The sequence below is a fragment of the Phyllostomus discolor genome, chromosome 5 (genome assembly GCF_004126475.2).
Source record: "Phyllostomus discolor isolate MPI-MPIP mPhyDis1 chromosome 5, mPhyDis1.pri.v3, whole genome shotgun sequence".
NCBI classification, from domain to species: domain Eukaryota; kingdom Metazoa; phylum Chordata; class Mammalia; order Chiroptera; family Phyllostomidae; genus Phyllostomus; species Phyllostomus discolor.
The window spans coordinates 13,475,539-13,499,357 of NC_040907.2; the positions used below are offsets into that span (position 1 = coordinate 13,475,539).

General features: G+C 37.8%; 1 protein-coding gene across 3 annotated transcripts in view; it reads left to right on the forward strand.

The window, feature by feature from the left end:
* The window catches only part of CDC42 (cell division cycle 42), a 48,564-nt gene extending 24,954 nt beyond the window's left edge, over nucleotides 1-23,610 (forward strand). For 2 of the 3 annotated variants that reach the window (XM_028511461.2, XM_028511462.2), the window contains exons 2-6: nucleotides 4,493-4,647; nucleotides 6,950-7,022; nucleotides 16,593-16,702; nucleotides 16,827-17,024; nucleotides 20,614-21,914. In XM_028511461.2, coding sequence (XP_028367262.1) covers nucleotides 4,543-4,647; nucleotides 6,950-7,022; nucleotides 16,593-16,702; nucleotides 16,827-17,024; nucleotides 20,614-20,703 — 576 coding nt within the window. In that variant the 5' untranslated portion in view covers nucleotides 4,493-4,542 and the 3' untranslated portion in view covers nucleotides 20,704-21,914. Of the gene's footprint in view, nucleotides 1-4,492; nucleotides 4,648-6,949; nucleotides 7,023-16,592; nucleotides 16,703-16,826; nucleotides 17,025-20,613; nucleotides 21,915-22,093 lie in introns of those variants that run through there. The other variant, XM_028511460.2, reaches the window with a different exon arrangement.
* Nucleotides 23,611-23,819: the final 209 nt, after the last annotated feature.

A 23,819-nucleotide genomic window follows, 5' to 3' on the forward strand; every position in this document is an offset into this window, starting at 1 on the left:
TCAGCTTATTTCTCAAAAGAAACCTTACAGGCAAGAAGGGGCTGGAAAGAAGTATTCCAATTCATGAAAGGCAAGGACCTACATCCAAGATTGCTCTATCCAGCAAAGCTTTCATTTAGAATGGAAGGGCAGATAGAGTGCTTCCCAGTTAAGGTCAAGTTAAAGGAGTTCATCATCACCCAGCCCCTATTATATGAAATGTTAAAGGGACATATCTAAGAAAAAGAAGATAAACATATACTGTAAAATGACAGCAAACTCAAAATTATTAACAACCACACCTAAAACAAAAACAAAAACAAACTAAGCAAACAGCTAGAACTGGAACAGAACCACAGAAATGGAGAACACATGGAGGGTTAGCAACAGGGGAGTGGGAGGAGGAGAGAGGGGGAAAGGTACAGAGAATAAGTAGCATAGGTGGTAGGGAGAAAATAAGAGGGAGGGCAAGAATAGTATGGGAAATGTAGAAGCTAAAGAAGTTTTTGACACATGGACATGAACTAAAGGGAATGTGGGTGGGAGAGGAGGGTGTGCATGGTGGAGGGGAATGAAGTGGTGGTAATGGGACAACTGTAATAGCATAATCAATAAAATATATTTAAAAAATGAAAACAAACAAAAAATTTATAACATTTATAAATTACTTTTATAAATCAGGGCTGTGAAGGGTACCGTAGAAGCATATAGATAGGCATGACATTCAACCCAGAGTTAGATGGTTCTGTGACATTTTTATGTTTAATGAAGTGGCAGCTCTAACCAGTAAGAAATTATAGCCCCTTCAGAAGTGAAATAGGACTTTATCTTAAAATTTAGGTATAAAATATAGGTATACAGAGGATAGTGTTTCTTTTTTATTCTTCCAGAAAAACTGTTAAAGTAACTCTAAGATGCCATTTATCTTAAATTTATAGATGCCAAAAGTGGGAGAAAATATAGCTGGTAATGATTGTGAGGAACCTTGAGTAAAGACATGTTCCGATTTTAGAGATTAAAAAAACCCCTATTTATTTATTTATTTTTAGAGGGGAAGAAAGGGAGAAAGAGAGGGAGAGAAACCAATGTGTGAAACATGCATCAGTTGCTTCTTGCACGCCCGCAACTGGGGACCTGGCCCACAACCCAGGTTTGTTCTCTGACTGGGAACCGGAGATCTTTTGATTCACAGGCCGGTACTCAATCCACTGAGCCACACCAGGCAGGACTGATTTTAGACATGTTTTAAAGTGAAAACAAGCATCTCAGGATTAATGAAACAATAAATTTTTGGTGCATTTGTAATCAATAGCTTCTTCAAAGGGAGGACTACTGTAAGAGAAGTTAAAGTGATTATATCTCTTTATAAGTCAGTATGGAGTGATTTGACTTTTTCATTATCAGAATGTAGGTTTTGGCCTCTTTATGCCATGAATATTGAATTAGAAACTAGGCAACCTGGTGCTAAAACAGCTGCTGAGAGGAGGGATTACCCTGATCTTTGTCCAGTATTCTCATGTTGCTTAACTATTTCGGGGTGGGGGTGGTGCTCTGCTGCTTGTTGTTTATAGTCTGAGTAGCTGTATCTCTAAGGTCGGATATATGGGCCATTCTTTAAAGCAGTGGCCTTTATATTGCAGTCTAGTACATATAACATGTATACATACAACATGTGTACACATACAGCTGAAAGAAAAGTTTCACTAAATGCTTCACACACTAAATGGGGTTCATTCTGAACTAGAAATAGCCTCTTTTCTTTTATTATAAGAAATATGCTGCTTTTTATACCACTTCCAACTTTTTAAAAGTATATTTTGATTATGCTATTACAGTTTTCCCAATTTTCAACCCTTTATCCCCCCTCCACCCTGTACCCCCTAACCCTCCAGCATTCCCCCACACCCTTAGTTCATGTCCATGGGTTGTACATATAAGTTCTTTGAATTCTGTTTCCTGTATCACTTTTGACCTCTCCTCGTCTGTTTTATGCCTACCAATTATACTTCTTCTTCCCTGTATCTTTTCCCCCTATTCTTCCCCTCCCCACTGAAAACCCTCCATGTGATGTCCTTTTTTAGTTGTTTCCTTAGTTTTTGTTTTCATTGTTTTTCTTTCTTTTTTTTTTTTAGGATCATTTGTTGATAGTTGTGAGTTTGTTGTCATTTTAGTGTTCATAGCTTTTGATCTTCAATTTCTTAGATAAGTCCCTTTAACATTTCATATAATAAGGGCTTGGTGATGATGAACTCCTTTAACTTTATGTTACCTGGGAAATATTTTATCTGCCCTTCCATTCTAAATGAAAGCTTTGCTGGATGGAGTAATCTTGGGTGTAGGTCCTTGCCTTTCATGACTTCAAATACTTCTTTCCAGCCCTTTCTTGCCTGCAAGGTTTCTTTTGAGAAATCAGCTGATAACCATATGGATACACCTTTGTAGGTAACTCTTTCCTTTCCTCTTGCTGCATTTAAGATTCTTTATCTTTAATCTTGGGTAACTTGATCATGTGCCTTGGTGTGTTCCTCTTTGGGTCCAAATTCTTTGGGACTCTCTGAGCATCTTGGACTTCCTGGAAGTCTATTTCCTTCTCCACATTGGGGAAGTTTTCCTTCATTATTTGTTCAAATAAGTTTTCAATTTCTTGCTGCTGTTCTTCTCCTTCTGGCATCCTTATAATTCAGATATTGGAACATTTAAAGTTGTCCCAGAGGTTCCTAAGCCTCTCTTCATTTTTTTTTTTTTTTGAATTCTTGTTTCTTCGTTCTGTCCTGGTTGGATGTTTATTTCTTCCCTTTGTTTCAAATAGTTGATTTGAGCCCTGGTTTCCTTCCTGTCACTGTTGGTTCCCTGAATATTTTGCTTTATTTCACTTTGGGTATGTTTCATTTTTCAACCAAGTCAGTGAATTCTGTGAGCATTTGTATTACCAGGGCTTGAAGCCTTCCATCAGGTAAGTTGGCTATGTCCTCATCCCTTAGCCCTCTTTCTGGAGTTTTGCTCTATTCATTCATTTGGTCCCTATTTCTTTGTCTTGGCACACCTGTTCAGTTGTAAGGGGGCGGGGCCTTGGGTATTTATTCACCCAGGGCAGTGCTCCTTGCTGTGCTGCTGGGTTGCCTGTGGGGGAAGGGCCAGAGAAGGAACAATGCAGCTTTGCTGGGCTCTAACCCCACTTTCCAATGGATGCTCTTGTGGATTGGGAGTTTGTCTCTCACTGTGGCAATGCCCTGGCCGCAGTCCACAGTCAGCTCTGAGTCTCAGTTTCCCTGTTCAGTCAGCGCCACCCACACTATTGTTACCTTGGTTGCCTGCATGGTCTTCCTCTTTCTTTGTGCAGGTTCTCTCCATTGGGCCATCTTACTGGTCTGTTTGGTCTGGTTGACTGTTTCTTTCTTTTCTTTAAAAAAGATTTTTATTTATGTATTTTTTTAGAGAGAGGGGAAGGGAAGGAGAAAGAGAGGGAGAGAAACATCAATGTGTGGTTGCGTCTCATGCGCCCCCTGCTGGGGACCTGGCCTGCAACCCAGGCATGTGCCCCAACTGGGAATCGAACCAGTGACCCTTCAGTTTGCAGGCCCATGCTCAATCCACTGAACCATACCAGCCAGGGCTGGGCTGGTTGACTGTTTTCTTTAATTTCTTGGTTGTAGGAGTTCCATGCAGTTTGATTTTCTGGTACTTCTGGTTGTTTATTGATTTTAGATTGGTTGTTGTCCTTCTTTTGGTTATTTAGGGAAGCGAAGGGTTTCTACCTATGCCTCCATCTTGGCCGGAACTCTGAACTTTAAAAAAAAAAAGATTTTATTTATCTATTTTTAGAGAGAGGGGAAGGGAGGGAGAAGGAGAGGAAGAGAAACATCGATGTGAGAGAGAAACATGGATCGGTTGCTTCTTGTATACGCCCTGACAGGGGACCTAATCAGTAACCCAGGCATCTGCAACCCAGGAGAATGCCCTGACTGGGGATTGAACTGTCAACCTTTCGCTTTCTGGGGTGATGTCCCGTCAACTGAGCCACACCGGTCAGGGTGACCACTTTGAACTTTATTTTATTTTATTTTATTTTATTTTATTTATTTACTTTTAGAGAGAGGGGAAGGGAAGGAGAAAGAGAGGGAGAGGAACATTGATGTGTGAGAGAGGGATTGATCATTTGCCTCTCAAATACTCCCTCAATTGGGGACTTGGCCAGCAACCCAGGCATGTGCCCTGACTGGGAATGGAAATGGTGACTTTTTGGTTTGCAGGCTGGTGCTCAGTCCACTGAGCAGCACCAGCCAGGGCTGAACTTTTTAAAAAACCATTTAAGTGGAAACATCCAAACACCAGCAACTTGACTCTTATTTATTATTGTGACTTTGAGCAAGTCACTGTTTATGTTCTTTCGGTCTGGTGGTTGGGGTGCTTGTTCTGTTTTTGCTCTGAATGAGTGAACCTGTTGCTAGGTGAAGAAAGAAAATACATATATATCCACAAATAAATACAACAAATATCTTAAATCTTTTTGTAGGTCATCATCGGATTTGAAATATTTAAAGTGGATAGAAAACTGTTTCAGCAATGCAGACAATTAAGTGCGTTGTTGTGGGTGATGGTGCCGTTGGTAAAACATGTCTCCTGATATCCTACACAACAAACAAATTTCCATCTGAGTATGTACCAACTGTAAGTATAAAGGCTTTCATCTGTTAGTGAAACATAATATAATTTGATATCCTTTTGAAAACTCTGTGTGTGTACTGAAATATTTCTGTTGTCTGCCTTTGTTTCCTGTTTTTAAAGATCTTGACTTCTCATGGGTAAATTATATACACTTTAAAATTAAACAGCTGAAAAATCAGTGGAAAGTCAGAAGGGGTGACACAAGGGTTTGCAAGAAGTGCTGGGAGGCAAAACTCCAGTAGATGGTCTCAGTTTGGAGAAGTATGCTCTACATCTTGGAATGAGGTGACTTTTTTTTTTTTTTTGATATCTTAGCCAATGATTAATCAGTGTTGGAGGACTTCTGGGATGTTTTTTGGGGTCTTGTAACTTCAGAGAAAGTAGTATGTCTACACTTACTCTTTTGAGGGGGAGTAGAAAAGAATCATATGGCACTGTTAGCTTAGCAGTAATGGAGCTCCAAACTGGTTTTCAGGGGTGGAGAAGACCTGCTTTTGTTATGAGAACACCAAAGAAGCCCTTGGGGTCCTCTCCCACAGATCTTTTTATTAGCTCCTTGGAAGAGTAGAGGAAAAATGGGAATAACCAAGATAATGAAGTGAGAACGTGAGACAAAAAGAATGTATTTGAGGATCCAGTGTTTGATCCAGTGTTAACATAATAATTATGTTAAACGTAGATATTTATTCAGTGGTGAGAGGGGTGAGGGTTGGCTTGGCCTGGCAACATCCACCTCTGTTAAGTGGGCTATTTTAGGGGTTATGAAGCCCTGTGTAGATTAATATGGGATTAATGTTGTTTGTAAGTAACAAGAAAGAGAATATATGCGTACTTTAGGTTAATCTTCAGAGACATGAGCATTGTTAAGAGGATAAATTATTTAAGGCTTGGTAATTATGTTTAATTGGAATTGTTAGTCTATAATGTCCCAAGGGAGGTAAAGAGAATGAGGTAGGCCAAGGCTGTATAGTGGAATATTAGGTTTCTTGGAGGGGGGAATTTGAAGATATAATTAAATACAAAATCATATTTTTCTGTTGTCCTGTTGGGGGACATTGTAAGTGAAAGAAATTCTGAGGTTGAAAGGGACTTTTAGGGGACTTTTAGAGGTACATGGATCTTGTTTCAGAGGGAGGGGCAGTTATCAGAATTTTTGTGTTTCTGTCTCCATATACATTATTTTCTTGTAAACATTTCTGAGTCTGTTTTATGACTTTGGTAGGTGTGTTCTGTTTAAGGCGGGCTTGTGGGTGCTTTGTATATGTGTTTGTATGTGGAATCTCTGGAAAGGGGTTAGTTATGACTTAACCTGTGTGGTTTGAGAGCTTAACCACATTATTTCCGTGTTCTTGTTATCAAGAACTGACTTTCCTTGAACCACTAATTCCCCTATGCCCTTGCTTCCTCTCTTGTTTACAGTTAAACAAGCTCCTAACATATTAAAACATGAATCAGAAAATTAGTGTTAGATAACTAAAAGGTTAAACGGGGCTGATCTTAAATCCTCTTAGTTGGAAAGCATTGTTTTTTAATTGTAAATTAATTCAGAGGTGTCCATGAATTAGTATTGGGTCTTTTTCCATGTATTAATTTTCCGTTATCTTTTTCCATTTGCAATTTTCACAAATAACTTAGTACAACCATATTAGTATAGATAGAGGTTGTCATTGGTTTTACAGTCTATTTACAAATAAAACATCTAGTCAAAGAAGGTATCTTAGATGATGTGGTTTGTACCCAATAACGTAAGTTTTATTCATGAAATCCTAGCAAATAATCTGCTAGGCTTTTACTGAGTGCTTTCCTTGATTACCTTGAGAAAACCCTTATTCTCTCTAATGGGCCTGTTGGCCTCTTAAACCCTGAAGGAAAAAAAGATTATCATGGGTCTAGGAGCTTTTAATTCTAGATTAAGAGGAAATGGTTTATGAAGAAATAATTTTTCAGAAATCAGATTGAACATCAGATTTCAAGACAGATTAAACTACTGTCTCAATTTTCAAACTTGAACAGGGTAATTTTGTATAGCTAGGGATTCTGCTCCTGTGACATCTCTAACCCTTCTGTGGCATTTATCCAGTCTGCTGGGCAGAGCAGGTATTCCAGAACACATCCCCTATCACTGTTTCTACAAAACGTGTAGCTCATTCTAGGGCTTGGTTGGCAGGGTTGGTTATAATAAGGAAGATGTGGGCTAAGAGAAGAATATGTCTTAGGAAAGAAACATTGCCTTAGCATAAGAATTATCCTATCTCGTTCTGACCATCCCCTTGCACACACTAACAGTGTATTTTTGTGTTTTTAGGTTTTTGACAACTATGCAGTCACAGTTATGATTGGTGGAGAGCCATATACTCTTGGACTTTTTGATACTGCAGGTGAAAACTTGATGTCTTTTATAATGTTTTGGTGTGTAACTATGACAGTTGCTGGTTTTTGCCTTTTTTTTTTTTTGGACATTTTTTAGAAACTAGCAAACCACTTGCCTTTTCTTTAAAATAATTTAGCAGGGTCTCATGAGTATTATGATGGCTTTTGCCTGGCCAAGAGGCAGTTCCAGACCTGGAGTGGCAAATAGGAGTTAGGAATACCCTGGATGGATGGTGTGGAAAGAGATAAAGCAGGGCAAGAGCTGAGTCTATAGACAAATGCTATTGTCACTCCATGAAATTCGAAGACTTATTTATTATGTGTGTTTGTATAATGTATGCACAGGTAGCTTCTTACAGCATACAGATAGCTTGTTATTGTACACTACATTTGAAAATATTTTGAGGGTGATCTAGTGTCTACCTTATAGTACTGACATTGTGGTTCCTTTTCAAATTAAAGGAACAAATTTTTTTAAGTATACTCAGATTCTCAGTGTTATTCCTTTTAATAGTGGCTGCACGTCTTAATTTCTGAGTTCTCTCAGTTCAGTCAGCCATAGGAAAATTTCAGACAGTTGTCCTTTTAGTATTGAATTTTTCACTTTTTTGAGTTACTTTCTCACTGTCTGCCAGTTGACATAATGCTTTTATGGAGTGCATTACTGCTCACTTTGAGAAGCTGTCTAGATTCAGTTGGGAGGGTGAAATGGAGAGACAGTAGTAAGCAGTTAAGTTTAGAGATCTGTGGCTCTCTAATGGTGTCTTAGACTTAAAAATTTTTATGAATTAAAAATTATAAGAGTAATGGTATATTAGAGGAAATTTGGAAAATAGAAAAAATTAAACAATGACTCTATATATATCTCACAATAGATGAGGGATTTTTTTTCTTTTTGACAGTTTTAATTCTTTTTATTGTTATTCTATTAGAGTTGTCCCAATTTTTTCCCCTTTGCCCTCCTCAGCCCATTCCAACTTCCGCTCCCCCAGTCAGGATTGTGTTTTATGTGTACCCTTGGAGGCGCTGTATTTATGCAGGAAAAAAGATAATTTAAAATTAATTTTCAATTTTATTTTCAAATTTTAAAGCTTATTTTTATAAGCCTTTAAGTTTTAATCAGTATTTTTAGCTTTACTGAAGTATATTACAATAGAATTCACTTGTTTTTAAGTGTTCAGTTTGATACTTTTGCTGACTCTATAGTTTTGTAATCTCCACCATAATCAACATATATCTTCTTAAAAATTTCCTTGTGTTTCTTCCCTTGACATGGCCCCAGGTAAACACAGATCTGCTTTCTGTCACAATAGTTTTGCTTTTCTAGAGTTTCATATGAATGGAATCATACAATATGTATTCCTTTGTGTTTGATTTCTTTCACTTGGCATAATATTTTTGAGCTTTATCTGTGCTGTGTGTTATCAGTGGCTTGTTTTTATTGGTGAATAGTATTTCATTCTATAGATAGAGCAAAATATTTTTTTAAATATTTTATTTATTTATTTTTAGAGAGAGGAGAATGGAGACAGAAAGAAAAGGAGAGAAACATCAGTGCGAGTTTGCCTCTCATGTGCCCCCAACTAGAGACCTGGCCCACAACCCAGGCATGTGCCCTGCCTGGGAATTGAACCAGCAACCCTTTGATTTGCAGTCTGGCACTCAATCCCCTGAGCCACACCCACCAGGGCACAAAATTTATTTATCCATTTACAAGTTGATTGATATTTGGGTTTCACTTTTAAGCTATTATGAATAATGGTGCTATGAACATCTGTATACAAGTCTTCATATGGACATATTTTATTTCCCTTCAATAAATAGCTTGGAGTGGGTAAGCCTTTAAGTTTAGTTGCACAAATTATTAAATTTTTTATTAAAATAGTTTTAACAAATCATTCTCAAGGTGGCCAAAGGTCCTTTGATTAATATTGGTTTAATTAATGTAGGTTGACAAGAGTTTAATCTCAATCAGCCTCATTTTATAACTTTTTTAAAAAAGATTTTATTTATTTTTATACAGAGGGGAAGGGAGAAAGAAAGAGGAGAGAAACAGCAGTGTGTGGCTGCCTCTCCCCCCCCTCCCCCCCTCCCCCCTCCCCCCTCTCCCCTCCCCCCTCCCCCCTCCCCCCTCTCCCCCCTCCCCCCTCCCCCCTCCCCCCTCCCCCCTCTCCCCCCCTCCCCCCCCTCCTCCCCCCTCCCCCCCCTCTCCCCCCCCCCTAGATTATTCCTAAATGTAACTGAAAATGAACAGTGGAAGTATTTGATTTATTTTATCCCTATATTAGATTCTGAATCTTTCTGGGAGTTAAAAGATACTCAGAAATAATTTTTACCATCTAAGGCAGGCTTGTGGGTTTCTATCTCAATTGGCTGAGGTCATTATAAGCCAGAGATCTTTTTTTTTAAAAATATTTTATTTATTTATTTTTAGAGAGAGGGGAAGTGGGGGAGAAAGAAAGGGAGAGAAACATCAGTGTGTGGTTGCCTCTCACATGGCCCCCACTGGGGACTTGGTCTGCAGCCTAGGCATGTGCCCTGACTGGGAATTGAACCAGCAACCTTTTTGGTTTGCAGCCCATGCTCAATCCACTGAGCTACACCAGTCAGGGCTAGCCAGAGATCTTTTTAACAGGCACTGGAGACCTGGAACTGAGATACCAGAGTCAGTGTCCTATTTCTCATACACTTGAGGAGAATCCATTTACTTCTCCAAAAGGAGTCTCTGTTTCTTATTCAAGTCATGCCATTAACTCAGTTTTCTTTCTGCTAAAGCTTACATCCTCATTGAGATGGCCTTTGACTTTAACTATTTGGTTGTATTTAATTTGTTGACTCTGCCATTTTATGAATTCTTTTTTTTTTTTTTTGAAAGATTTTATTTATTTACTTTTAGAGCGAGGGGAAGGAAAGGAGAAAGAGAGGGAGAGAAGCATCCATGTGCGATGGTTTGCCTCTCACACACCCCTAGCTGGGGACCTGACCCATAACCCAGACATGTGCCCTGACTTGGAATCAAACCTGCGACCCTTTGGTTCACAGGCTGGCACTCGATTCACTGAGCCACACCAGATAGGGCTGAATTATTTTAATAGTCTTCCTATCTCACATCTGGCTGCAGTTGTTACAGTTGTATTTAAATAATATCATTTAAGCCCAGAGACAGGCTTCTTTCTGTGTTTTATGGCTTTATTTCTGCCTCTCCGGTCACAACAGTAAATTCTTGCTAGTGAGTTCCCTCCAGTTATTTTGTTTTTTTCCCCCCTGCATATATTTTACTACTGTATGTATAGTTTTATATTTATCTTTTTTTATGTATCATGTTTATCATAGGCTATTTCCCATGTTGTAGAATCATCACCCCACTGCCAATTCTTTTTTTATGTCAAAATTTAAATGATCTTTATTACAGAGATGAAGGCTTTGCTTATTATGTGTAAAAAAAAAATCAAAATGTAGATCAGCAAAAGGAGAAAATGAAAAGACATTTATATCCAGAGACAATCACATCTTAGTGTCCTCAACAGAGCTATTCCTCCACATTTATTATTTTTATACATAGGAGGAGAAGGATATTATTCTCCTCCTCACCCCGTACCTGCCTTTTTCTGTTAAAAAATGTGGTGACCTCTGTCAGTGTTGTACTTGTACGCCATAATCTTCATGGTTGCACAGTAATCTGCTCTGTGCAGATCACACCACTATTTAACTTATTTTGTTAACATTTGGGCTCCATTTGCAGTTTTCTTTTATGTTATGACCTTTTCATGTACAAACATTTTTATATTTTGACACACAGTCCTTTTTTTTAAAGATTTTATTTATTTCTTTTAGAGGGGAAGGGAGGGAGAAAAGATGGAGAGAAACCTCGTGCAAGAGAAACATGGATCGGTTGCCTCTCACATGGCACTAAGCAGGGATCTGTCCTGCAACCCAGGCATGTGCCCTGACCGGGAATCAAACCAGTGACTTTTTGGTTTGCAGAATGATGGTCAGCCCACTGAGCCACACCAGTCAGGGAGATACACATTCTTCTTGTCACTTTGTATTTTGATTTAATTTCTGCATCAAAGTGGCTTGTCCTGAATATCATTTCTCCACCAAGGACAATAACATTAGCACATTAACCCGGATAATAAATTTTTGTTGATATCTTCAGTGCAGTCCTATTCCAGGAATCTTTGCCTTCATCAATTCCATATATTTTATCTCTTTTTCTTTTATGGTTAGAGGATTGGTTACCCCAAAAGACCCCTATTTACTCATTTGCAGTTTTACCATACACAGCAAATAGTTTTAGAAGTGCTATGCCATACTACTATGAAAAACAAATAAAGAGTTCAAGATTTGTTTGCAGTTCTTTTTTCTTTAATCTAATAGCATACAAAGTTGTTTGTTCCCAAGTTACCGGGACTTGCCCCCACCACCATCCTCCAATCCAGGATAGCTATGTTATTTGGACCATAGTTGGTTCATTTGTTTATGTTTACATTAGCTTTTAGATTTTTTCCCGTCCTTATTATTTTATTTACATACACTCTTAGGTTCAGATTTTAGAAGATATCTTTGCTTTTGGATTTTAATAATTGTAATTGCAATCACTCAGTCATTTATGGTGTTACCATGGTAATCAGAAAGAGAAAATTTGAAATTTGAGGCTAGATAGACCAGTTAGCTAGATAGCTGGCAAGTTACTGAACTGTGTAGAGCTTAATTACCTTGAACTGTAAAAAGTTTAAAATACTTTTCTCTTAGGGATGTTATGAAGACTGAATGATGATCAACTTTTAAAAGTGTATGCACATATAATAACTCAGGAGCTGTGTACTTACGATTCATACACTTTTCATTAAAAAAACCCAGTGCAGTGACTGGGATGCGTTTGGCCCACAGACAATATTATTCTTTTCCTTTAGCAGATGAATGATGTTCAAAGCAAGTTAGTTTGACCTGGTGCATTTCGACCTCTTTTGACTGATTGTTTTTTTTTTTTGTTTTTTTTTTTTTTAAACAAACTCCTTTCCTTCTTTAAACTATTTCCTATTGTCTGGCCATTTCTGCATTTGTTGTTCAGTTACATCAGCAGGAATTACAGTGTTCCCCATAGAGATATTTATAACCTTGGTCTCTAGTTTAGCACTATTATAGAATCTTCCAGAGGGGTGTTTTGACTACAATTTGAATCTTCAGTAAATTCTGCATTAACATGAAATAGTCTAGCTTTATGTTTAAAGGCTGTTAAAAAGGTAGGAATCTCAGGCCAGAGTGTCCTCTTTATTTTTGAATTTTATTTATTTATTTTTAGAGAAAGGGGAAGGGAGGGAGACAGAGAGGAAGGGAAACCTCCTTGTGTGAGATTGCCTCTTGCACGCCCCCAACTGGGGACCTGGCCTGCAACCCAGGCATGCATCCTGACAGGGAGTCCAACTGGCGACCTTTCAGTTTGCAAGCTAGTGCTGAATTCACTGAGCTACACCAGCCAGGGCTGGATTTTATTATTACTGTGTGTGTGTGTTTTGTTTTTTTTTTTTTAATGAGCTAAAAGATGTTAGGAAATTATTTAGCAGTAAGCCCCATGGCACAGATGAAGCAGGATCACTAAGTACCATTAAGTTTTGAATAATTGGTTGAGAAAAAATGTTAGGTTTTAATTTGTAGTGGTAAATACTACGAAATATTTGCTTTCTTCTTGTGTTTATAATGTCCTACTGGAATTCATACGGACTTGAGTCCTCAGTTCAAAGTGACTTAGTTCCTCTTGAATTTGAATTTTAAATACGAGATTATAAGCAAGGAAAAGATCAGCAACCTATGAAATGTACTCCTGCTTTTTGACAAGTGCATAAAGTTAGGTGGTATTCTGGTGTGCTGTTGGAGTTGGTATATTTGACTTGTGTCCAAGCCTGTCTTACATAGCAGAATAAAACAATTTTAAAAAGATTTCATCTATTTTTAGAGGGAAGGGTGGGAGAGAAACATTGATGTGAGAGAGAAACATTGATTGGCTGCCCCTTGCAGCCCCCCAGCGAGGGACCATACCCGCAACCCAGGCATGTGCCCTGACCGGGAATCAAACTGGTAACCCTTTGGTTCACAAACCAGTGCTCAAACCACTAAGCCACACCAGCCAGGGCAGAATCAAATTTTTTTGATCATGTTAATGTACCATAAAGGATGTTAATTGATAGTGCTACCTCTATCTTGAGTGAATAATGGCTATTTGTGACATACTTAGAGGGTAAATTTTAGCTGGACAAATTACGCTTTGATATTGAAGAGTCTTGCTCACCATAGGGAACGTATTCATTCTATTTCCTTAAATGTGGCACTCATAGACAAGTAGAGGTGAGGGAACCTTTTTTTGTTTATTGAACGATTTTACTTCTGATTTTCTTTTCTCCTGTTTGTGAAAGGAAAAGAAAGATTTTTATAGCTTTGAGAGCTCATTTATCACAAATAAATGGACTTACCAATACTGCTTTGGATCTAGTATTCACAAAGAATGGCTTTACTAGTTTTTTTGTCACCAGTCCAGCTGAATTGGTTGGTTGCATGTAAAACATTGGTGGTCAGGAATATATAGTTGCATCTGTGTTTGATGCTAACTTTAATCCCTGCTTGTAGGGGCCAAATAACTAAAAATGAAGTCTTTGCTGGACTAAATCAGGCTTAATTTTTTGAAATATATTCCATTTGAATAGGGACAATACTAAGCAAAGGTATGTGAACATCTTTATCTCTTTTTACAAGGCTTTGTTAACTGGTTTGTCATCGTATTTTTTAAATTTCTTTTTTTGTTTTGTTGTTTTGCTGGAGCTTAGGCGTGTGAGGTTTCAAAGCTCCAGCAAGTGCTAGAGGTCAGGCAGTTTATATCGAGAGAATTGTTACTGATTTTGGCTGATTTTGTGTTCTTTAGGCCCACTTTTTTCCTTTTTAATCCTTTCCATTTCTGTAATTATATGTCACAATTTAAGAAGTGGAAGTTATATATCTAAGCACATACTTTTGAATTCCTTTTACTCTAACCCTAGCTATTATATTGTTATAGTAAGCATTCAACAAGTATTAGAGGTTCTGTTGATGATTTTGTTTTATAACCTCCCTTATTTTGACTTATATAACCTTTATTTAAAATTTCTTTTTTTGTCCTGAAGATACCTTTATTGTCTACTTTGATGTGTTACTTAAAGACTTAAGTGGCAATAATAGTAATATCTTTAATTATGTTTTGATAGCTACTCTGAATTCTTGTATTCTTTCTCAGTGGTGACCAAAAACAAGTTTATTGGCAAATAAAATATTTATCTTATATTTTTTTCCCCTTTAAAATTTTTTATTGTGGTAAAATATAACAAAAAGGTTTTTTTTTTAACCATTTTTAAGTGTAGAGTTCAGTGACATTAAATACTTTTTTTTAATACGTAGGATTGCTGTAGCTTAGTTTTGAAATTGGAGTGTTAAATCCTTCCCCTGTGACTCCTTTCCTTCCCTCACAGTTCTGGAAGTGGGTATGGCTATTTTAAAAATCTGTTTATCTGAAAATAATTTCAAGCCTACAGAACAGTTGCAAGAATAGTACCAGGAGCCCCATATACCCTTTAACCAAATTTACCAGTTGTTAACATTTTGCCCTATTTGGTTTATTATTGTCTTTAAACATATGCACATTAATTTTTTTAAAAGTTTATTTATTGATTTCTAGAGAGAGGAAGGAGGGGAGAGAGACAGACAGACATTGATTTGTTGTTCCCCTTACTTATGCATTCATTGGTTGATTCTTGTTAGGTGCCCTGACTAGAGATCAAACCAGCAACCTTGGCGTACAGGGATGATGCTCTAACCATCTGAGCTACCCAGCCAGGGCTTAATTTTCCCCCTGAATTATTTAAGAGTAAGTTGTGTACATCACAACTTACCTTTTAGCTTAACGTACATCTTAGCTTTTTAGCCTTGAATAAGTACGTATTTCGTAAGGACAGAGACACTCTTATTTAACTAGAGTCAGGAAATTCAACGTTGATACATTACTTTAATGTCTGTATTCCAGTTTTGTCAATTGCTCCAATTCCATTTTTTTCCTGTTTTTAGTACAGTACCATGTATTTCATTTAGTTGTCATTTCTTTTTAGTCTCTTTTAATTGAATCAGTTCTTCAGCCTTTGTCTATCATGACATTTTTTTTCCCATGACATTATTTTTATTATTATTATTTTTTAAATCTTCACCAGAGGACATTTTTTCATTGCTTTTGTGGGGGGCACAGATAGAGAGACAGACAGACAGACAGACATTGATTGATTGATTGCCTCTTGTATGTACCCCAGCCCGGGATGGAACCTACAACCTGGGTGTGTGCTGTGACCAGGAATCGAACCTACGGCCTTTTTGTCTATGGAATGACACTCCAGCTAACTGAGCCATACTAGCCTGGGCCATGGCATTATTTTTACATAATTCAGATCCATCCTCTCTTTTCCCTCCTCTTATAAAATGTTCCTCATTTTAAGTTTGTTCTGTTTCCTCATGATTAGATTTAGGTTATGGTATTTGTTTGGACTACTACAGTAGTCATGTATCTTTTTTAGGATATAAATCTGGAGGCACATAATATTCATCTCCCACTCCCTGATGATGGTTATTTTTATCAGTCAAGGTGATGTCTGGTTTCTTTACAATGTAGTTACATCCCCCTCCCTCCAGGGTTTATAAAGAATCTTTTAGACCATATGTTCTTTTCACTAGAATTTCTCCGCATGGATTTACCATCCATTGAGTCTTTTTTTTTTTTTTAATTAAAACTTTTAAAATTGTTTTTCAAGTACGGTTTTCTGCCTTTTCCCACCACCAAGTCTTGCTGAATTATTTTTTTGTAGACAGTCTCAGTTTCAGATACTGGTCTTATATGCACATGTTAACTAAACATGTGAACCTGCCCTGGTAGTCATGAATGGGCAGTGGATTTTGTTAGCTGGGTTTCACTGAGATTTTTGTTTCCTTAGATCATTTTGTGTGATCTTTTTTTTTAAGATTTTATTTATTTATTTTTAGAGAGGGAAGGGAGGGAGGGAGGGAGGGAGAGAGAGGGAGAGAGAGGGAGAGAGAAACAGAAACATCATTGTGCGGTTGCTGGGGGCCATGGCCTGAAACCCAGGCATGTGCCCTGACTGGGAATTGAACCTGTGATGCTTTGGTTCGCAGCCCGAGCTCAATCCAGCCAGGGCTGGTGTGATCATTTCTTAGTCGGATTTGAATAGGATTAATTTTTAACTATTTCTGTAGTAACAGTTTATTTTGTTTATTACATTATTGTTAGATTGCTAATGGACATAAAGATTGAAAACTACAAACTGGTAATAAAGCAAATAATACATAGCCTTTATTGCTATTCTAATAGTTCGAAATTTTAAATAGAATAAGCTCAGTGAGAATTTTCTCATAAATCCATACATTTTATTAGATAAGTTGTTTTCTCATTATCACTGTGCTGTTAGCTGAGTACTTAATTTGTTGATTGACTTGCAATTTTAATACTCTGAGGACATCAAGATTCAGTTGATTTTTCTAATTTTTCCCCCCAGGGCAAGAGGATTATGACAGATTACGACCGCTGAGTTATCCACAAACAGATGTATTTCTAGTCTGTTTTTCAGTGGTCTCTCCATCCTCATTTGAAAATGTGAAAGAAAAGGTGAGTTGGTTGGGTGTTCTTATCCTGAAAAAGGTTGTCACAGAACTTTTATTGACTTGTTGTAAATAGTTTTAGAGCCTTGTGGGTTAATGAAAGTATATTTTTTAAAATACTTTTTCTCTAGTGGGTGCCTGAGATAACTCACCACTGTCCAAAGACTCCTTTCTTGCTTGTTGGGACCCAAATTGACCTAAGAGATGACCCCTCAACTATTGAGAAACTTGCCAAGAACAAACAGAAGCCTATCACTCCAGAGACTGCTGAAAAGCTGGCCCGTGACCTGAAGGCTGTCAAGTATGTGGAGTGTTCTGCACTCACACAGGTGAGGACTGTGCGGAAGTCTGTTTTCATTTACAGCTGAATAGTTTCTTAGAGCATTGGGATGCAGGGGTTATTTCTAACAGTGGCCCGCAGTGCTCAAGAAAGCTGCCCAGGAAGACTTACGACCAGCTTCATAGTGTATATTCTTTTTCTGGAGGTCTCTATATAGAGAAAATTTTAGTCTCTAAATAAAGCTCAGATTGGTGAGCTTCCATGTGGTACTAGGTCCTTTGTAGTGGTCAGGGATGGTTAAAAAAATTACAAGAAAGGTTCAGATGAGACCCAAGGCACAAATTTACAATGAGACCCTCTGCCACACCCCTCTTTAAATTTTCATCTAAATAGAACTGATTTTTTTTTCTCGTCAGTTCTGATAAGTGGTGCTATACTGTGTCTGGGATAGGGAATTAGTCATAGTAGAGACTTTTATGTCAGAAAATGTTGCTGTAGCTATTTCTTAAGTATGCTTATATAGTGACTAAAGTTTTTGGAGGCATTCCTTCCTCATGTGGCCCTCTTTCCTCTGTCTGTTTCTGAATGATGCATTTGGAACACATCTTATAGCTTCATGGGAAATGTCAGGTTCTGAGGACAGGGAGCAATGTTAGAGTGTTTAGAATGAGAGTTGTAACTGACGTGTGTGTTTCTGTCTTGTCAACCTTCATGGCTATTGCTGATTGATTCTCCTCCTGGGGGCAAAGGAAAGAATTATGGTAATAATTAGCACAGAACTCTTACTTACTAGTTACCAGTGCTTTGACTTTTGAACAATGGGCAAACATGCCTAAATAAACTAGGTAGGGTAGGGTTGAAGTGAAGAGGGTTTTTTTTTTTTCAGTTACATTCATCTTAATTATATGTATACTAAAATAAATGGAATATATAGTTGCAGATTATGCATGTACTAAGTATTTAATATGTGGGGCCCAGACACAGTTTAATTACCCTCAGTTTAATATTAGGTTGGATATTTAAAGATAAAATTTTTATGCTTACCTGGATATTCCACAGAATAATTTCAAGGCCTAATATTCTCCCAAACCCAGTTTTCCTTGGCAGTTTAGTTCTATTGTGTGTGTGTGTGTGTGTGTGTGTGTGTGTTTTAAAGATTTTATTTACTTATTTTTTAGACACAGGGGAAAGGAGGGAGAATGGGAGGGTGAAAAATATCAATGTGTGGTTGCCTCTCACACGCCCCCTACTGGGGGACCTGGCCTGCAACCCAGACATGTGCCCTGACTGGGAATCGAACCAGCAACCCTCCAGTTTGCAAGCTGGCACTCAATCCACTGAACCACACCAGCCAGGGCTATTTATTTATTTTTAATTTATTGATTTTAGAGAGATGGAAAAGGAGGGAAGGAGAGAGATAGAGACAGAGAGAGAGAGAGAGAGAGAGAGAGAGAAACATCGATTTGCTGTTTCACTTATTTGTGCATTCATTGGTTGATTCTTATATGTGTCCTGACTAGGGATTGAACCTTCAACCTTGGCAAATCAGGATGATGCTCTCTAACCAGCTGAGTTGCCCAGTCAGGGCTAAATAAGATTTTATATTTTCTCACACACAACACTGACTGAAATTTTTAAAATAGCCTGATGCTTCTGGGATTTTATATCCTCAGAAGTGTGTGTGTGTCTTTTGGGGAGGGATATCTGTGAAATACGGGTGTCAGATTATAACTGTGCACCTTTTGTATACCCCTTTCCTTTTAAGTATCGGTTATTTTTAGGGGAAATGAAGGCAAGTAGGCCATGTGGACCCAATTTTAGGTCACTGGTAAGGCTTATTTTAGAAAATTGGGTGCTTCTGTATATGGTTTTTGTACAATATGAACAGATTTATATAGCAAGTCAATTTGCAGTGAGTAAAAATTTGAAAAGGTCTTAGCAACTATATTTTTCTTAACAGATTTTGAAGTTGGAGAAGTCAAAAGAGGAGAAGATAGAAAATGGGGTTTCTGGTTATGTTTGGGAGCTAGAACTTTTAGGACTCCAAATTCTGTTTGTTGGTTCCTCTAAAAGTGAACTCTTGATATAATCAGGTAGTGTGGGTAAAAGCAGGGATTAGTTTTGTTTTGTAGGGGATCAGTTGATCTTTGTCAATAAGAAAGGATTTGCTTATTAAAGGGATGCCTTAGTTTCTAATAGCAGCTCTCCACTTTTTTTCTTTATGAAATGTTTCCCTTTCCATTCTTTCTTCTTCCCTTTATATTTGACTACCAGAATTTGCTCCTATATGTGGAGAAAGAATTTCAGAGGAACTATAAATTTTGTTTAGCCATTTCTACTTTGTAAAAGATAGGGAAAGAAGAAAACTTTTAACCCACTTTGCTTCTTTTTAAGTACTTATTGTTATTTCTGATTTATTTTGTACCTAAGAGAATGTGTGGGTGCCAGTCCTCTGGGGTGCCATGGTGGGGCCATTGTGGGGATAGGGTGGGGGTGGGAACAGCTGGGGTAGTTTGGGGCTGGCATTTGTTATTGGAGCTGTATTCTGGGACTTTGGTGAAATTTTTATTTGGAATCAAACTGACCTAAAGAGCGTATGAAATTTCTTTGGGTAGTAAACCTGTGGCTTCAGATTTAGGTGAGTTTAGGGGAGTCCATAGACCCGGGCCCAAGGTACCAGTACTACTGAGTCACACTGTCACGTTGGAGTTCTGCCTGCGGTGTAAGTGTACTTATGTGTTTTAATCCCTGCAGATCTGAGAATATTCTTTGTTTTCACTCCATGCTTTTATGCTCTGATACCCATGCAGACACCTTAAAGCATCAGACTGCTTGCTAAAACTCATTCTAGGACCCCATCTTTGTTTCCCTATAATCTTGGGTGGTAGTTACTTGCTCTGATAACATTACTGAATAACTGAAGTGTATGCTGTTTCTAGAGTCTGTTCTTTAAACTTTTCCCAGTTGGTACTCTTGAACAATTAACATGTTTTCTAAATGCCTGAACCTTTTCATTCTGGGAAACTGATTAACTCTGAAACCCTGATTAATCCCATTTGGTTATGTCATTGAATCTAGAAACACGTAGCATGCCTGTTAGTCTGCTATTTGTGTCCTTCAGTTATTCAGGGGCTGAATTCACAGAAGCCTGAAATTTAATAGATTTCAAAATGTGCCATTCTTTTTTTTTTTAACTTTTTCTATTATTTATGTTGTTACAGTTGTCCCAATTTTCCCCCATTGCCCCCCGCCCCCCTGCCATTTGTGCCATTCTTATCATTAGAAATCCTGGGAATTGACAGGGCTCAAATATACAATATCCACTTTTCTCTCCTGGCATTATTTTTATCGAAATGTTGTAATATTAGACTTCAAAGTGTGATTGTTTTAGAAGTCAACATACGGTATTTTTACAAAAACCGCTTTCTTGCTCAGTTAATCTTTTGAAGTAAGAAGTTTCTGTTCAGGTATGTGCTGTCCTAGTAGTGGGCTTAAGTTCTACATTCTGGCAGTTATTTTTCTTAAGGCTCATTGCTTCTGTGAATTCAGCCCATTTAATCCAGACTGCTATTGTATCTGCTAGTCTTTCTAATCCTCTAACCTGGCTGCTGTTCTCTCTCCTTCCCTCTGTCTTGTAGAGAGGTCTGAAGAATGTGTTTGATGAGGCTATCCTAGCTGCCCTCGAGCCTCCGGAAACTCAACCCAAAAGGAAGTGCTGTATATTCTAAACTGTTTTCTCCTTTCCCTCTTTGCTGCTGCTTCCTGTCCCACTACTGTAGAAAGATCACTTAAAAAACAAAGGAATAAAACCATCCTGTTTGAAAGCCTCTGCGTCTTTTTACTCACCACCTTAGAGCAACCTCTGTATTAGTTTTTGACCAAGAATGCAATATCTTATAGAATATTTTTTATGACCAGTAGTCAAGTTGGACTTGTTTACTTTCTGCTGCTTGAGTTGCCTGATGCTCAGAGCTTTTTGGTTCGGATTACTATTGCAAAAGGGAAGTTGATCTGGCATTAAGAATGTCCTCTCGGAGAAAATAAGAGTTTTAACACTTCTAGATCTTAGTTCTAGATGGAGAAAATAACACAAACATCATTTTGCTCTTATGATCAATTGTTAATTGTAATTGCATGACAAACTTAATGGAAAAAGGATGACTTGTTAGTAGAGTGTAATGGGGAAGGGAGGATTTTTTTCGGGTTTTCCTTTGTGCAGTGAAACTTTGTGTTGCTATTGCTTTGGCTGTCTGTGCTGTAGTGGAGTATTTGTCAGTCTGGGGTGGGAAAGATATCGATGTATCTGCTACTGCTTTATGAGATTATTTGTTACATTATCTTTTAAGAATAGCATCCATTTTAACAGTCGACTTAAGGTTTGTTAATGTTGAGATGTAAAGCCACTACCTTTATATTTTCCTGCTTCTGATTTTATTGTTGTGAGGGAAACATACAATTGTGGTTACCTTCAAATTTTAAAATTAAAAATATACAATTGTTTGTATAAATGCCTGATGAAGCTTTATTCTTGTTGCACTGACTGGGCTCTAGTTTTACATATGTATCAGATACCCACATTTTTGCTTCCTTGAATCTCCTTGGCTCTGTCTAATTGATGGGATAAAAGGATTTCAGAGTGAATATCTTCGATGCAGCCACTGTAATCGCTCTTTCCATCTTTGCCTGTGCCTTTACATAATAAGGATGCCACTGCCTGGTGCCCATCCTCCTCATCCCGTTCCATATCCAGCTGTTCCACTTGAATGCAGAGTTGCTTCACTTGTTTGTAAAATATTTCAGCAGCACATTACAAAACTCATATTGAATGAGCAAATGACACATGTGCTTGTTTGCTTCTTGTGACATACATTGGTCTGCACAAAGCTTTCTCAAAGGACCCCTGTCTCACTCATGAATATCTGCTCCTGAATTGCTGGGCCCTTCCAGGGACCTGCCTGGACAAAACTTGGTGAAGTGAGATGATTGTGTTAAGATTCAGAATTGTTTTTAATGCTTTGTTTTTTTTACCAACTCTTGGGGGTTTGAATGTTTTTGAGCTTCAACTTTTTTATTCTGAAAATCAGATGGCCCATTTTTTTTCTTTCTACCCCTTTTCAGAAAGGCCTAAAGAATGTATTTGACGAAGCAATATTGGCTGCCCTGGAGCCTCCAGAACCGAAGAAGAGCCGCAGGTGTGTGCTGCTATGAACATCTCTCCAGAGTCCTTTCTGCACAGCTGGTGTCGGCATCATACTAAAAGCAATGTTTAAATCAAACTAAAGATTAAAAATTAAAATTCGTTTTTGCAATAATGACAAATGCCCTGCACCTACCCATATGCACTCGTATGAAACAAGGCCCATAGGTATGGTCCCTTTCCCCCTCTCAGTGCTAGTTAATTTTGAGTAATTGTGTATTGTCAGAAAAGTGATCAGTACTAGTTTTTTGTTCATTGTTTTGAAAAAAAATTTTTTTTGTTAGTTTGTTTAAAAGCAAGGCATGCTTGTGATGACTCTGTAACAGACTAATTCGGGTTGTTGAAGCTGCTCCCGGGTTCCACTCTGGAGAGTGATCTGGGACATCTAGTTTTATTATTTTTTTTCTTTTTTTCTTTCTTTTTTTTTTTGTGGGGGGGAGTGTGTGTGGGGTTTGTTTTTATTTAGTCATTTTTAAAAAAATTCATTAACCATTGGACAGCCCTTTAGGGGAGGAGGATGGAGTGATTCCACATTCCACTTCCTGGATCTAGTTTAGAAAATATGTTCCCCACCTGGTGCTCTTAGGAAGGAGTATAGTAAATGCCTCATTTAATAACATACTCCTTTTTGAAAGTTGCCTTTTCTCTCCACCCTTGAGTAGGTTCAGTATTTGATGAAAGTGGGTGGAACCTGTCTTGCCCCTCCTCTTTTCTAGGATGCACTATATATGTGACTGACTTTCAAGGAAATTTGTTAGCCATTTGCTGATTTTTTTGTTGTTGTTGCTGATTTTTTTGAAGTTAGTTTCTAACTTCTTTCATTGATAAGAAAAGTATTGCACTTTTTGAAATAATACCAAATGAGTTGAGTACATAATTTTAAAAAACAACAAAACATTTTTTTCCTTGTCAGTCATTGTCTTACATGCTTAGCATAGATTTGCAGCTTAATAGTGTATGATACAGTGTTCTAGAACACAGCTGAAGACCTGGTTATATGAGGGGTGGTGCTAGAAGACAGTTGTCTGTGGAATGATTCACATCCTCTTTCAAGTTATGAGGATGGAGACCTGCTTCATTAAGAAGCTAGGGGTGGGGTGGGGGTGGGGAGAACATTTAACAACATGGGGACCAGTCAGGGGACTCCCCTTATTTCTGTTTTGCATGAGGAACCCTAGAGCAGCCAGTTGAGGCTCTCTAGTTTAGTAAAATCATGGAGAGAGTCTTATGAAGACTCTTCATAAGTGTTAATAGGGATTTTATCAGCTTTTGGTTGCAGTTTCCAATTTTTAAAAATGTTTAGGTAATCTTTTCCATCTTCCCCAAATCCTAATTCTTGTAGATTCATTAGTGTTGAACCAATGCTTTCTCATGTCTCAATTCTTTGTATATGCATTCTTTTCAGATGTATTAAACAAACAAAAAATACCCATCACAAGCCAGCCTGGAGGTTGTTATTTTCCCCCTGCCTCTGTTTTAGATAATTAGGTGTGGGAACTTGACTCTTATTAACATCAATTTCTAACAAATTTTGGGATGATTATTTTTATGTGCTTTTTTCCCCCCAGCATTCAGTTTGAGATAATGTGTTTTTTTTTCCTCCATGTATTCAGGTTTGTGCCTTCTCCCTGAGTTTGGCAGGTAGTC